Source organism: Chelonoidis abingdonii, chromosome 1 (assembly GCF_003597395.2).
Source record: "Chelonoidis abingdonii isolate Lonesome George chromosome 1, CheloAbing_2.0, whole genome shotgun sequence".
NCBI lineage: Eukaryota > Metazoa > Chordata > Testudines > Testudinidae > Chelonoidis > Chelonoidis abingdonii.
In genome coordinates this window covers 226,677,244-226,694,267 of record NC_133769.1, presented here as the reverse complement: position 1 = coordinate 226,694,267, position 17,024 = coordinate 226,677,244, and the positions used below count along the sequence as shown (strand labels likewise).

The 17,024-nt window shown below is 40.2% G+C and overlaps 1 protein-coding gene across 1 annotated transcript in view; it reads left to right on the top strand.

Annotated features, from left to right (window-relative positions):
• Positions 1-17,024, top strand: part of PHEX (phosphate regulating endopeptidase X-linked) — a 149,925-nt gene that overhangs the window by 110,154 nt on the left and 22,747 nt on the right. The window contains exons 14-15 of the mRNA XM_075064042.1: positions 4,577-4,761; positions 10,332-10,390. Coding sequence (XP_074920143.1) covers positions 4,577-4,761; positions 10,332-10,390 — 244 coding nt within the window. The remainder of the gene's footprint in view (positions 1-4,576; positions 4,762-10,331; positions 10,391-17,024) is intronic.

Here is a 17,024-nt window from a genome sequence, read left to right as displayed (position 1 = left end):
AAATATTTATATCTTAACAAACTTCTTACAAGTTCTGGGCAATCCTGCTCCAGTGCAGCATCACACTCCTCATATTCACGGAGCTTAAATGTTTAATTTAATGAAAAGAAAGAGTAATTGAATCTCAATTAAAATTGGATTATTTCTGTTGGTCCCAGTAAGAATCTAGAATTGCACAGCAGGGATTTTATTCAATACATTTTCCATTAATAGAATATTAAGAGATAATATTGTTATTACTAATAGCAGCTAGCATTGTTAGTTACCTGCTGTTGATAGCAGCGATGTGGAATAAGATAATTAATTTCATTTTAATATTTTAAATTTACTTTTAAAATTACAATATTAAGATGTATTATATACAATAATCTAACATGTATGAGTAATCCAAATCTTTTTTCTTACTGATGGGTAATCAAATCCTTGAAATTCCAATTAAAACATATACAAAAGTCGATTAGTGTAATTGCGCTGCATAAAACCTTTAAAGTAGCACTGATGCATAGCTACGCTGGTCATATTTCATATAGATGTTGTCATCTCTAGGTTTAAAGATCATTTTTCACATTAGAACTAATGTGACAGTTGTATCCAGTATATTATTAATCCCTGTAAATCAGATTCTATTATCCTTACGCATGTTGGGTTTCACCCAGAGGGTAAGCGGGTCCACCGCGGTACGGCGCACTAGCTCTTGCCAGTATGTTGAACCGGGGCAGATCAGCTTCTTCTGGTGGCAATTTAAAGGGCCTGGGGCTCCCAGCAGCAGCTGGAGCCCTGGACCCTTTAAATTGCTGCCAAAGCCCTGGGGAAGTGACAGTGGGGCTCAGGCAGTGATTTAAAGAGCCTGGGGCGCCTGCAGCAGCTACTGCCCCAGCCCTTAAAATAGCATCCAGAGCCCACCGCCACCTCCCCAGGGCTTCTGGGACAATTTAAAGGGCCCATGGCAGTAGCGGCAGCCGGAGCCCCAGGCCCTTGAAATCACTGCCCAAGACCCCGGCTGCCTCTGCTACCCCAGGGCTCCGGCAGCGTGGCTTGGGTGGCGATGTAAAGGGCTTGGGATTCCCACTGCCGCTACCCTCTGTGGCCTGTTAAATCTTCGCCCGAGCCCCGCTGATGGATCCCTGGGGTAGCAGTTGTAGGGCTCTGGAGGCGATTTAAAGGGCCATGGGCTCCTGGCTGCTGCTACTGCAACGGAGCCCCGGGCCCTTTGAAGCTCCGCCAAAGGCCGGGGCCCCCTCTGATGGTGATTTAAAGGGCCCAGGGCTCCGCTGCAGCTGGTAGCTCCGGGGGTGATTTAAAGATCCTGGGGATTTAAAAGCCCTGTCTCTTCTGGTAGAGGCCCCTCCCCCTCACAAGGACTTTGGAGTACCGGTAAGTCCTTTAAGTTACTTTCACACCTGGTTTCACCTTAGGCCAAGAGTGCTCCCCTTGACTCTGAGATTCCTCAAAGGGTGATGTGCTGTAGTATTCCCTGTTATTAAGAGTATCAGAATTTGATATCAGAATTTGAGGTATAGTCCTTGGTTTTAGCAGCTTAACTTCAACAGTGAGTGTGGCTGCTAAAATCTCATAAACACATTACTTTGAAAGCAGAAGGGTTAATTCTGAAGGAATGATTTTGAAGACTCTCCTATAGCCTTGTGTGACACAGTTAGGTCATGATAATATATTCTCTTTAGCCCATTATGTGTTTCCAGAGAGCAGTGAAATAACATTTTCCCCTTTATAGAAAGGTAGATAAACACCTTCTATCCTTCAGTCTCGCGAAAGGAATTTTTTAGCTGCATTAATGTGCACTGAATAAGTTCTTACAATGAAGGGAAATGTCATCTGGAGGAAATTATTTGGCAGGTAATCCCTGAAATATACACCTTTAGGGCTATACTCTGAGAATTTCCACATCACTGATATGCTTAAAAAAAATAAGGGATTTACTCCCCTGTTCACTGAGAGAAAGAATATAATTTCTTCCTCTTATCCTGTTTCTCTTCATTCAAGGAGAACTTGAAGGCATTTTTATTCTCATTGTAGCATTGTAGATTAGATCTGGTCTTTCTTTGCCCTTCATGCTACATTTAAAAAAAAGATTAATAGACCTAATGTCCATATAGGGTGAGATTGTGGGTCACCTATGCCTGTGTGAAGTGGAGGAAGGAGTGCCCCCTTACTCTCCTGAGTGTGCTCAGGGCCTCCTGGGGGTAGAGGGCGGCGAGTGGAGCAATTTGCCCCAGGCCCTGGGCCCTGCAGGGGCCCCCACAAGAATTTTTCAGGGCCCTTGGACCGGGGTCCTTCACTCGTTCCAGGGGCCCTGGAAAACTTTTGTGGGGCCCAGGGGCCCTGGAAAACTTTTGTGGGGCCCGGGGGCCCTGGAGCTGCTTCTGCTTCGGGTCTTCAGCGGCAATTCGGCAGCAGGGGGTTCTTCTGCTCCAGGACCTGCCACCAAAGTGCCCCGAAGACTCGCGGCAGGGGGTCCTTCCGCCCCACGACCCACCGCCGAAGTGCTGGGTCTTCAGCGGCAATTCGGTGGTGGGAGACCCCCACCGCTGAAGACCCCAGGCCTCCTCTGGGAGGCCCTGAGTGTGCTACCCATATTGTAGATTACAGAATGGTGGGGGAGAGAAGCCTCTGTAGGGTCACTAATCCACCTCCTGTGCAAGGTGGTGGGGAGTACACAGATCCTTGACTTCACTCACTTCCACAACAGTTGCTCCAGGCCACCTAGATGAACTGAGGAAAAGTGGGAAGTGAAAAGTGACAGGTGAAGTGCTGATGCAAATTACTTCCCCCATGAAGCAAAAAGGGGAACCAGGGACCACAATTTAATTACCAATCTGTTCCTTGGGTAGCATGTAGTTCTGCTGCCCCTTCCTCAAAGCTTATAGCAACCCCACAATTTGCCCATGGTAATCATTATGTCTTTGAAATTTTGCATAATAGATGGTAGCACAGTTTGAACTATATATACTTTCCATGCATAAAGGCAGCTAAAGCATTAAGAGCCACTAGTGCTTCCTTTATAAACGTCTACTTTATCTTAAAGTGGTTATAATTCAACAGTAATAATTCACACCAGGCTAATACCTGAGATGTGGTCTAAAAAAAAATCGGTTTTGCCACATTTAAGCTAAGAGTAAAAGAGACATGATTATACTTCCCTCATGTTTTTACAGTAGAACTAAATGCTTTTCTGTTTCTCATGGAATTTTGCAGGTCATTAGTTCCTATTGTGGTTTGGTTCTGTGTATGTATAAAAATAATTATAACACACTCATTATTTTGCTTCTGTCCAGATACAATAACCTTTTACAAAATGTTTTAATGTGCATACCTATATTGATATCATGAATAGAGCCCTACAAATCTGCGGATATCTGCTTTATGTCTGTGCACTATTTTTGCGGGTCACAAATCGGATGCAGATAAAATATTGTATTTGCACATAATCATGAAGTGGCCCAGAGTGGGATCAGTATTGAGTATGGATTTTCCTGGCTATGGTAGTGAGTCTGACAGAATAATGATATTAAACCAATACAGTAATATAACCAAAAAAGTATCAACCCTGTATTTAATTTACCAAATAGGACAGGTTTCTAGATAGTAATATTACAAACTGTGCTAATTTACCTCAGCACTGCAAGCTAAAAGGAAAATCACAGTGATTTTTCTTTTAATTATCAAAGGGCCAGAGGAAGAATTATGAGGATGGGTGAGAGTCACAAGTAGGAAGAGACAAAGGATTTTGGAGGGCAAGTGGAAATGGCTGGATGTTGTGTATGTGAGGGTTGGGGCTGGTTAGAATTAGAACTGATAAGGATTAAAATTGAAATCTAGCATTTTGAAGCCCAAGAGCTTCAGCACCGAGAGTTGAACTAAACCCTGCCACCCTGGGTTGAAGTTGAAGCCTGAGTCCCACCACTCAGGGCTGAAACCCTTGGGCTTCACCTTCGGCCCTGGGTCACGGCAAGTCTAATGCCAGCCCTGGTGACCCCATTAAAACAGGGTCATGACCCACTTTGGGGTCCCAACCCTCAGTTTGAGAACCCCTGGTACAGAAGATTAAACACATTTCTAAATTTTTTGCAGAACCTAGAGTTTAAGTCCAAACAGCCTGCGTTCAGGATGGACAGGCAGAGCAATTTATGAATTTAACATACAAATATAACATAATATTACCTTACAGAGTTTGGGTTCTTAATTTGCTTTATCTCATTGAAGGGGTATGACAGATTCTGAATGAAGTTGTATTTAGTCTGAAGTGATGCAATTTCAGTGGATTCTCATGAAATATGCCGCCTGATGCATTTTGAGCATGGTTCAAGGTGCACCACAGGACTCTTGAATTTCACTGCCTCTGTCTGTGTATTTATAATGTGCCCATCTCCACAGTATCTTAGTGCCAAATACCAAATTAAGAATTGCACTGTATTTCTCAGTAAAATATTCTATTCTCCCCATCTCCTTAATCTTTTGTTCCTGTCTATTTAAAAATGTATCCCTGAGAAATTATTCAGAGACATTTTTCAGCCTTCATTTAAGGAGAGCTTTTACAAAAATTGGGTTTTGCATCAAGTATTTCACTCATTCTGATGTCATGGAGTTTCATAGCCAAGGGTCCTCCATCAAGAATGATTTGTCCTCATTGAATACAGTTGTATTGGTGGTCACGGAGAGGGAAGTGGTCTACAAGATAGATGCTGTGCCAACTCTTAAAGATAAGTTCAAGGACTGTGAAGTGGATCCAGCCAATGGAGGCAGGTGGAACAGTGATATGATATACTCTCTGTGGCCTTTCATGATGGGCTGCTGAGTGTTGTACAAACCCACCAACCTTTACCATCAACCTCAGGCAGAGTGAGGTACAGTAATCTAACTTTGAAGTGACAAATACATTTATCGTAATTGTTAGGTCCTCACCCAAGAAGAATAAGTGCAGACTCCTCAGGCTAGCCAAAGGCATTTCTTGCCATTGATACTATCTTTGTGTCCTGTAATAGTGATGAGTCCAGAGTGGCCCTAAAGATAAGAAGCCAAGCAACAATAAAAGGGTGTGGGGAGAGGGATGAAACATACAATATGTATATTTTAAGTATCAATTATCCTTAGAAGGCTCTAGAACTAGGTGGCAATTTAGTCATTGGGTCAATCTTGAGGAGGGATTTGGAGAAGAAGAGCATAAAGGCCTTTGGATAAGGTCAGGGAGTACTTTCCATGTGTAAGTGGTGTGGTAGAAGGAAGTGGAAAGGCAGTTGTGGGAGAAGGGGGACAAACACCTGTGTTGAGGCTGAAATCCTGGTGGATACTTGCCTATATTCTGAGATACTTTGAAATTAAAAAATAAATGTTCAGTATTTCAGATGTGGCCCTTGAGGTTCTCTCCTCAGACCGAAGGAATCTAAATTGGTGGTCAGTCCTGCAGACCGTTGCAAAGCCATACAGTTTGTCTTGTGGGTGAGCCCCACTTTCCAAGTGTCTGCATCCCTCACAAATCATTGCTCTGACTGCTGATGTGGATGGATGTGAAACTGAAATATAGTATAAATAAATGTTTCTATTTCTTGCCCCCCCCCTTCTCACCAGAAGCACCTTTCATCTTCTGACTTTCACTGTTTTACTAAAATATTTCCACCATTTCATCACTTTATTACAGAGATTTTTTTCTGGAAAAAGCCTTTCTCTTAAATAAACTCTGCAGGGAGGATTACCCTTGGCAATTAGAGTCCATAAAATAATGGATATTTAAGACATGCTTATGACATCATTCTTTGATGTTTCAATTGATTAATTCTCTAGTTCCTGCATTGTAAAAGTGGCAGCACAACACTGAAAATAAAATGAGAGAGGGAGGCTGATTAATGTATTGACTAAGAAATGTATGCTGCCATTTTAAGATTCTATCCTTTTATTGCACAATTTAACTAAGAATGGCAATTGCCAAAAAAAGCACATTACGACTATAGCTCCACAGATAACTAATTCGGTTGCTTATTTTACATTCATGTCACTGAAATCAGACATTTTCGAGGCTCTGAATATCTTACCTTCTACCCTGCTCTTTCTTTCCTACGTCTTCCCCACGTTCCTTTATTCTGCTGCTCCCACTCAATCCAGTTGCTTGACTCGACACTCAGTGCAGACGTTTCTTTGATCCCAATACAGTCCCTTAGCCTCTTCTCGCCCTATCCCCCTACCTATATTTGAAAATCTATGGGGCTTAGTAGCTTTTCCAGAGTCTCTGCTGGGCCAGAAGTTGCTGCTTGCTTCCAGTGTCCCAGTACTTTAGACCAGGGTTTCTCAATCCTTGGGTTGTGACCCAAAAGTGGGTTGTCAGATTGTTTCAAAGGGTCATGAAGTGGCTCCCAGGTGTTGTGACCTGTAGGGTTGCAGCACTACTCAGGTTTGGCCCAGCTGTTCCTCTGCCATGATGATGAGGGGTCAGGTGAAATTACAGTGAGTGCTGCTGCAATCCCAGGCATCTGGTAGGGTTGCCACCACAGTTGCCAACTTTCACATGGTAAACAAACACCCTGACTTTCACAACAAGCCAAAAATCAAGCTAATCTCATTTCAAAACAAGGCCCAAACAAGCCAATCTCTAAGAACCCCAACACTCTATGTGACTAGAACCCCCCAGCACGCAGTCTGGGACTGGGCACCCCTGACTCTCTCCCCACCTTGCCCCTGCTTGCTGGGAGCCAATAAAAAAAAAAGAAGCTACAAGCCAAAAAGTAGCCAACAAGCAACTCACATGCCAATTAAGCCAAAAACAAGCCCAATTTCTGTGGGTTTTTTTTGAGGATTTGACATGTCCGGTGACCACTTGCCCGGTATTTAACCGGCCTGGCTGTTTTTTTTATGGATTTGCCAGTTGCCAAAAAAAAAAAAATTTAATCGGCCGGGTTTTTTTTATGTGGATCTAAAGATTTGCATTATTATCACAATACACTGGGATATCTAGTGTTAAAAGTTTCTATGTCCACCTAAAGATGCTGCAGCATTCCCACTTCTGCAGTTGAAGTAAGAAAATGTTATCAATCTATGTGTGTTCTCTCTCCACATACTATAAATGGCTGTTGAAAGAGGGGGAGTTGTGGTTGGTGGCTGAGGTTGTGGCAGGCTTGGCTTCTGTGATGGTGGGTGCTTTTTATTTTGCATTTCAAAGGTGGTAACCCTAGCAGCAGGTGGCAATGCCACTTCCAGAAATTTGGCCCAGCTGGACCTTGTCAGGGCAGCAGGGCCACACCTGAGTGACACTATGAGCCTGGAGGTTGCACATGCTGGAGTGAGGAGACAGGCCCAGCCAGTCCTGTGGGACTAGAGCCGCAGGAGTAACTGCTGCGAGGTGAGTGTGGGGTGGGCTCTGCCACAGGCCTTCCCCTCCCACTCCTCAATGGTGACAGAACCTGACCCAGTCTCCCATGGCCTCCTACTCACCCATAGGGCAGGACCTGATTCCCCCTCCTCCCCTCACTGCCTATTACTGGGTTGTGACAGGCCATAACCCACTTGGGGCAAGACCCAATACCCCCTCGCCCAGCTTATATCCTGGGTCACATCAGGCCATTAACATTTACAAATGGCTTCTGAGCCTGAAAAGGTTGAAAACCGTGGCTTTAGATCATTTCTTTTAGCTGGTTCTTGGAGTGTATTGTATTCTAGAGCTCACAAGTGTCTCACTTGCACCTGATAAAACATAGGTTAGGAAGGCTGTGGGGTGCTGGGAAAGGGTTGTGTTTGGTGATCTCAGGGAAGGGACCAGACAGTTGGAAATTAAGGACGTGGTCTCAAGCTGTGTAGCTTGGTTTTAAAAGTGCCGAGGCACTTACTGTATGGTTAAGGTTTGGAAGAGCATTCAAGCAAAAGGGAACCCACCATCAGTAGTCACATCAGTGCAAATCCTGACTTCAGTGAGAGTTTTACCCAAGTAAGGACTTCAGGGTCAGGTGTCCATGCTGCACCCCAATAAATCTTTCTAAATTTCACTTTCAGATTTCACTTTTCTAAAGGGGAATGAAAATATTTTAAAGCAGAGTAATTCAGAAGGGACTCCTCAACATTTATCTTTCAATATTTGTTGTTTTTAACTTGAGAGGGTTTTTGCCTACTAAGACCTAAATTCAGAGTTGAATGTTTTTATAGCTGTATTGAATGGCATCACTAACACTTTGAAAATAACATTCCTTATACTGTTTTCAATAATAGTGAAGTCATTAATTGTAGTAAGAGAAACCCTGGACTCTGTTCTTTGCAGGCAAGTAAAATCAGAACTAACTGGTTTTCTATCCCAGTTTAAAATAATTAAAATAATTTTAAATAATGTTTTAATGTCTATTGTGTATGATCCTGTTACATGGGATTTTAATCTCTCTCTTTCTCATATGATTTTATATGTCCTGCCATTGCCATATAAGCACCTCTCCTTTAAAGACTGTGTTACCCTCATACACTTCTATGAGGTTGGAAAGTGCTATTGTCCCCATTTTACAGATAGGGGCAGTGAGGCACAGAGATAAGGCCTAGATTTTTAAAAGGTATTTAAGCATCACTCCATTCAGAACTGCAAGGCTTAAATAACTTAGATGGAAAAGCCACATTTTCAAAAGTGAATTAGGCACTAAAGGAGCCTAAGTCCTATTGACTTTCAATGAGACTTTCTAAAGTTTTGATCTTACATACTGAAAAAATTCTAGCATCTCATGTGATAACTCAAGAATTTTTCCCTTCAGATGTACAGACATTTATTACACCTGGGCCTAATTTATCACAGATTACCCATTAATTCTCATTATTTTTATATTTAATTTTATTTTCATTTTTTCATTATAAAAACCTAGGGTGAAATCCTGGCCCTATTGAAGTCAATGGCAAAATTCTCATTGGCTGCAGTAGAGGCAGAATTTCACCTGTAGGGAGGGTCTGACTCTACTCCCAGTAAAATCTATGTGAATTTTGCTGTTCACTTCAATAGGTGCAGTGTTAATCCATATCTTATTGCAGTAGAAGTTCAGCCAGGGTTAATATTACATCCTTCAAAGCTTGCCGGTTCAGGTTCTGTTACAATATTAGTGGAAAAGCTCCAATGTTCTGGTTTCTCCATTGCATTTATGGTTTAGAAAAACAGAGAGCAGCAAGGAAAGCACATGACCAATTGAAAATAATTCTTTTGTACATTGTTTGCAGACCAGTGCAATATTTGTAACCATGATGAACTGCACTCTTGTTAATAACTAACTCACTCTTTTGTTAATAAATGACATTAGAAGGAGAGAAGATCACTGAGTTGTGGGGCAGGAGGGGATAATGCTTATTACATCTTCTAGCATTAACTAACCTACCTGTGTAATGGCCCAATCCTACTCACACTGACACACAAGTAACTTTACTCAAGGCATAGGACTAACTATTTGAGTAATGTTACTCATATGCGTGCTGGTTGGATCAGACTCTAAGGTAGCTAAGTAAATATATTAATCATTTTACAGATGGGGAAACTAAAAGGTTAAATTACTAGTCCAGACCATTCAATGAATCAGTGGAAAAGCTGGATTTGAATTTCAGGAGTTCCTGTAACCTCGTCCTTTGCATTGTCCCCTAGCCCACAGTACGGAGTATTTCACTTCTAGGCCATTGGTTAGCAGTTGCTGAAAGCTATTGCAGTCTTTACTAGTGATAAAATAATTAGCAGTAGTTGCTGAGTGGCCTACAGAATGTTGAAATCATTTTTCTTTCTTTTGTTCTTCTTAGAGATACATCCACATAAGTGAAATCATCCTAATAGGCATGAGTAGTCACTTTGTCAGGGCTTGCAGGAGAAGCCATGGACTGAAAAGCCTTCATTACTCATTTCTAAGTAAACTCCTCTAATTTCTATAGGTAATTTCTCCATGAGGGGGTTGAAGTACATTGCTGAGACAGTGTTAAGTCCTTTGCACTGCTGCTGTCTGTGTGGCACCTGTTCATTTTAAATAGAGGACTTCAGTGTCCAAGGCTGTCAGTTTGGCATCCTTCATAAGCACTAAAATCACTTAAAAAAGGACGCAAAAATAGAATAAGTGTTAACAAGTGTACCCTCCAGTGACTGCTCTGTAAAGCACTATTTGATTATAGTCATTTAAAATAATGTTGATAGATAATAGATTTAAATGATCCAAAAATCACAGATAGCAATTGATAAAATTGCAGAAATAATTATATTTGTAATGTTTCTAATGGCTTTTAATCTCGTGGGTTCATTTAACTGAATTAGCCTTTTATCTTTGATTATTCCATTCACAAGCCCAGCACACTGACAACCAATATTTTGTTGCTGTTTATTGCTATTTTTACAGGTGGTTTACTAGTCCAACCACTGTCAACGCTTTCTATAGTGCATCGACCAACCAGATCAGTGAGTACCCGACTTTTTTCTTCTTTAATTATTTGTTCAGAAAAGGATATGTATGAAGGCATACCTTTTCAGCTGATACCAGGAGGAGCTACAGGTGGTTGGGACCTGAAAATCAGGCCCTGTCATGAGTCAGATCAGCCACCCCCAAATTTAAACATTTTAAGTTAATGTACACCACTGAAAATTGAAACCTAAATTCCTTCCATAATCATGCAATAATACAGCATTTTTGTACCAATGAATGTGTACAGAGGAAAGTGGTTCAGATAGTAAGGGCTAAATCCTGATCTCCATCATATTTGTGCAAGTCTATTGAAGTCTATGGGCATGAACGGGAATTATAGAATGCTGCATTTGGTTTTAAATTCTTGTCTGATTTGTCTGATCTCATCTTGTAATTACAGCACAACACCTTTTAACCTAATCTTGGATTACTGGTTCCCTTGTTTTTAAAATATTCTGGCCAGATAACTTATCTTCATCACATTTTGGTTCCAGGGTTCCTGAAATAATATGGCTGAGATTTTCAAAGCTCTTTAGAGGATCTGGATGCCCAATTCCAATTTGTTTTAATGGGAATTTTGCATCCAAATGTCTTAAGTGACATGTGAAAATATCGGACTATATTTCTAAGGCTGGAGGGATGGTAATGTTACTTTACCTTGATACCTCTCTTCTACCTCCCAGCTGTGAGAGTTACTGGCAGCATCATCCTTTCTTTTTCTGTGGCTTCAGGCTCTGCATAGCTCTCTGGCGTAACCTCTCTGCTTGGGGCGGGGGGGGGGGGTCCCTTACCACAGGCGTGTCAGAGTTCTTTGGTTGGCTCCCCCACCATTTTATTAAATCTCTTTTTATCACACTACGAAATAATTCCTGAAACTAATGGAATGAATATGCCAGACTGAAGGTAGACAGGAAGTCCTGTCTAATGATTAAAGTAGAGAATTGGCACTTATGTCGCCTGGATTGTATGCTCAGCTATTCCTGTAACTAACTTGTGCCCCTGCACAAGTCACTTAACCTCTCTGTGGCTCAGTGTACTCATTTGTAAATGGGTGCAATAATTAGGCTCTTATCCTAAAAATAGCTCTCGGCATATTCTGCTCCACTTTTAGTGAAAGGTCACCTCTATTAAGCAACCGATTTTTGAGATCGCTAATCAGTTCTGTGATAACTACATCTCTATCTCCATATAACGCTGTCCTCGGGAGCCAAAGAATCGTACCATTTTATAGGTGAAACTATGTTATATCAAACTTGCTTTGATCCACCGGCATGTGCAGCCCTGACCCCCTGGAGTACTGCTTTAATGCGTTATATCCAAATTCGTGTTATATTAGGTAGCATTATATCGGGCTAGGGGTGTATCTAAAAGACATAAGAAAAATAACTGCTTTTTCCTGTTAAATAAAGAATAAACTTCTCCGGTTTTCAGATTTACAGTATAGCTAAGGTTGACGTTTAGCAAGCACAGAGTAAAATCTGTTGCTGTTACATATACTTTATTATCAAATCCTTTCAAACTTACTGCATCATTCAGCTCTCTCAGCTGTTCTGACATAGCACATTAAAGAAAGCTATAATGAGAGGCTGGAGTTACTGATGCTGAATTTCACACGCCCTGTGTCTAACGGAAGCATGAAACAGAGAGCTGTCAAATGTAACCAATCAGTCATGGGAGCAGAAGCAATTGTATTTTATATTATGACTGCTGACCTTCTTGTACCACTTGCATTTGACCTTGGGTTTTAGATAGTGCTGCTCACTGTCTTTAAGGCTGTTCTCAGGTGCCAAAGAATGTACATGGTCTGAGGTGATCTGGTTCAGAGAGAGCCCGGTATGGTATTTACCTCTGCATGGGAGGGGTCGTAAGTGGACCCTTTCACTATGTGAGCTAGGGAGAGGGATACAAAGAGGTACAGTATAACTGGCGGTCTACCATTTTTTAGATAGGAAATTTACAATGAACTACTAGCTCTTGTTGAAAGTCAGAGGGATTTGTTGAACACTGGAGGCTGGCACTCAATGCCACTATCAAACCTCCTTTAAAAGCTGATTAATTCCGGGAAAGAGCTCCACCATTATCTGGGATGGAATTTCTGAAAGTATCGAAAATAAGTTCATTCAAGAGGGCTGTACTCACTCTCTCTGAAAACTTCACTCATGAAAGCTACATCTTACCGTTTTTAGTAGCCATTCATGGTGAGTATCCTAGGAGCTGGGGAAAATACTAACAAACTCTGGATATGGAGTCACATCTTTAAGCAAACTAGATTCTACTATGTTTATGTTCACTTTTAGTGTGTGACAGAAATATTTGTAGAAATGGTGAATTTTAAGTTAATGGCGGAGATTTGTTTACGAAAAGCAAGTTTTATATTAGTAAGTGATAGGATTTACAGCACAAACCTAATTCTAAAAGCTAATGGGAGCTAATCAAAATAACCAATACAACTTGAATTTCAAATACTCACAACAAGCTGCTTGCAAACAGTATAGAGACAAAGGACTGTTTTGTTTTGAACAATGAATTCTGAGTAGTGAATACATTCTAAATAAGCCTAAATGTTTTATGGACAATGCATAAACATAGAAAGAAGTGAGCCTAGTCTTTTGGTTGCTACTGACAACTACTGCAATATGTCCCCTTTCTTATGCCATTTCACTCCTTCATGCCCAGCGCTGCATTAGTGAGTGGAATACTGGTGGCCTGCTATCTCATCCAGTGCCTTTGGCAAGTCCGTTTCTCATATTGCCTATCCCGTACAGGCCCACATGCCTGAAAGAATGAGCCAAAATGGCTTCTGTGGCTGCAATATATTTCACCAATATAAACACTTTTCATTAACTACCACTGCATGTTCAAGGAAGCACTGCAAACTCCAAAAAGGCAAATTGAGTGTTTTTAATTTCATCTTGATTATTTAATTTCATCATGTATTGAGTACTGACTCATAAGGAAGAATGCCACCTATTGACTCATGAGATTTTTCCTAGTAGAATGCAGAAACATGATGATTAAAAAAAATAATGAATAGGTTGAGGAGAATACAGCAAAATTTGCACAAAGATGGCAGTGCTATCAGCTTTGTTGAGCTTATGTACAAGTAGATTCCTATTGCCCTGCCCACATTGTCTTTATTTCACTAATATACAGTATATAGAACCCAGAACTCATTTTTCTAGTTTCTAATTCTTTCTTTTAGATAAAACAGACCTGTTGACAGTGCAAGTTGTTTTCTCAAAAGAGAGGTAATCAGATATACCAGGTAAAGGAATGCAACAGTGTTCAAGCTATACAGGTTGTCAGTTATAGGCAGTATACATATTATTATTAAAGTTACATCAAAGAATTGTTTTATCAGTTCATTCTGCTTGGTTTCTCTTTCCTTAAATAATTCACTTGTTAACTTCATTGAGGTGAATTAGATTCACCAATGCAGCCCATTTTTTTGGAAAAGTTGAAAATAGTTTCTTAACATTTGACCTCATATTGAGTATTTACTGAGCAATGTAACCCACTGATTTTGGGTAGTTTTTAATTAAGGAAGTAGATGTAAGTCATTGCCTTTATAAACAGATCCATATACCATGGTAACAGAGTATGTAGTATAAGGAATACTGCAAATGTCATGGTTTTAATTGCAATCGTTGGTACAGTGCATTGACTGGCTTATCTTTTCCATAAGGAGCTTGTAGAGCCTGATCTAAAATCTATTGATGTTACTGGAAAGACTCCTATTGACATCAGTAGGCTTTAAATCAGGTCCTTATTGAATTAGGTACCTAAGTAAATCAATCAATTTTAAAAAAAAGTCATAACAGAAAGACTTATGGCAAGCATCTACTACTATACTTCTACTGAGGAAACAGTTTAGCATCATTATAGCACTCAAAATGCAGCATAACTCTCTGGCCTTTAAAAGACAAAAAATGGAATGTTACAACAAAGAAGAGAACAGGAAGCTTGAAATTTGGCAGGCTTAATTTCCTTAACGTATAAATATATAATATTTTCTATTATGTTTGAAAACTTGAGCACTTTTAATCAGCTAATTATGATTATAGACAGTGTATTTGCATGAGATGAAGCTAAATTTGGGCCTACACTGGATCATATGCTCATTAAATAAGAACATATATAGATGTATCAGATATTGAGCCCCACTATGTAGGTATAATCATATGTAGATACAAGTGTCTTTTTTATTCAGTTATTGGGATATGTCAGTTCCCCAGATGTATGGTGTCAGTTAAGATGCCTCTTGCCTACAGAGAGAGCTGCCTCATTACGTTTTAGAGGAAGAACCCTTTGAAATGACAGAAAATGCTAGATGAAATATTATATCTCCTGCTAAGCATCTTGCAAGATGTATGTGCTTGATGGTGTGCAGCAGAGGAAAGCTCTGTGGTATCTGGTGGCTAAGGAAATGCAACAAACACAGTGTGCAACATTCATGGTCTCAGAGAAGCAACTGCAGTTTCCTCAGGAGCTCTGTTCTTTTCCTGAAGGACTGGGTTAATCAGAAGTTTACTGATGAAGAAGCAGTTTCAAAATAGTCCATTGGCTTTTTGAAGGCTAATGGGCAGAGCAGTTGTGGAAATAACATTTTTGAGCAGTGTTCTTAATTAAGAGATTCAAGTTGTTCCCATTTTCCTAATGACCAGTGGTCACTTTCATTTTAAACTACATTCACAAGTAAGACAATGAACAATTCTCTTTCTTTTTTTCCTCTTCCTTGATGCTCTTATCTACAAATGCTCAAAATAGAAGAATTTTTTCCTTGTTTGTTTCTGGGGAATCCTAGATATTTCCTTTCTTTAAGAAAAATATGTAAATGTTTTTTGTAAAAACATTCTTTCCCTTTTTCCTACGTCCTTAAGTGGCCTACCTCACTGTGTTGTCTGAGCCCTCATAAACATTAATGCACTTACCTTCACAAAACACCTGAGAGAGGAAAGTAGTATTATCCCCATTTTCACACCTCTATGAGAGAGGGAGGTAATAGTATTCCTGTTTTACAGGTGGGGAGAGAGATTAAGTTCCCTTCTCAGAATCAAATGGGAAATCTTTGTCAGAACTGGGAACTGAAAGTCTATTAGGTCCAGTGCCTTTGCCATTATATCCTCTTTCCTCTCTCCCTGAGAGCTGAATTTGCACCTACTTTTGAAATTAAAGTTTGCACTTATGGGCCAGTTAGTCTGCCTTCCGAAGTTTGATCTGTTTGTTCTGTGAACTCACAGGATGTATGATGAACTCTTCTTGTTCATCTCCTTGTGTGAGTTTGAAACCATTTGACTTTTGGCCATCACTCAATCTTCTGTTCATCTATTACCAATTCTAAATGTCATAATTTGGATCTACCCTATGAAAATTTGAAAACCACGTTACAGACTTTACATATGTAAATTAAGAAATGTTGAACCCAATTCTGAACAAAATATACATTTTAGGGATCACCTTGTTATTTATCACCTATCGCTAGTATCTATGTGCTGGGATCACTATGTGATCAGAATCTGTTTTAAATATGCCAGTGCAGTTAGTGGTAAATGTGGATGAATGGATGTGATTTGGAAAGTGGCTTTGCTAACACAGTTTAGAAGACCCAGTGCTACCCAATCAAATATTTTACAAGATAAATCTTACAGCATTTGAAACCAGAGTTGGAGCTGAACATAAAATTCCTCATGCTCCTGTGGGTCATCTTTGCTGCTCTGGTTCAGGCTCATCACCAGTTAGAATAATGTAAAATGTGTTATTTTTTGCATAGTTTCAGTGCTCTAGGAGGTGAAACCTGAAACTTAAAAGTGTTACTTTAATTGTGGAGATTTTGCAGTGGTGCCATGGTTTAAAAAAAAAAAAGGGGGGGGGGATAAACTAATCTAAACTAAATTCCACATTCCCCAAATGGGAAGTGGACAAACTCTGTTTACTTGTGTTTCCTCTCAAGTATGTGACTGGGATTTTGGCTTTGTTCAAATCAAAATTCAATGGAGCAAACCAGCGTTATAGATTTGGAAGATGTTTGCATGAAACCAGGTGGTGTTAAACTATTTCCTTTCACAGCCCTCTAGTTGAAAATGAGCAAATCAAATTACTTGTGCTTATTTGGGCAAGTAACTTCATCTCCCTGTGCCTCAGTTTATCTGTGAAATGTGAATAATACTTACCTCTCTTACAAATATGTTAATTAATTAATGCTGATGATTTAGTTTGTACATACATGTAAAGCACTCAGAGAAGACCATTGCTGTAAAGGTGGAAAATGCTGTATTTTAAAACTTGAAATGTACATCAACAAACTACACATCCCCTTCTTAGGGATGCAGGTTGAGTGTTGATATGTGAGTCAAGTTTCCTTCAGTGAAGTTAAAAGTAGTCCTGTGCAGGTCAAAGATGTCAATTAGAATTTTAAACTCAGAATAAAGTCAGAGCTAAACATTTTAAAAGCCGGACAGGTACATTCAATTGTCTGCAAAGCTGTAAAAAAATAAATAAATTGCATTTTGATAGTATATTCTAAACAAGTGGAGGGTTCAGTAGATACATAATGAAAGGGCACTAGCAGCAGCAATAGCAAATATTTTTAAAGGTGGATCTGTAGGGCACCTTCACCCGTAAACATTTTGA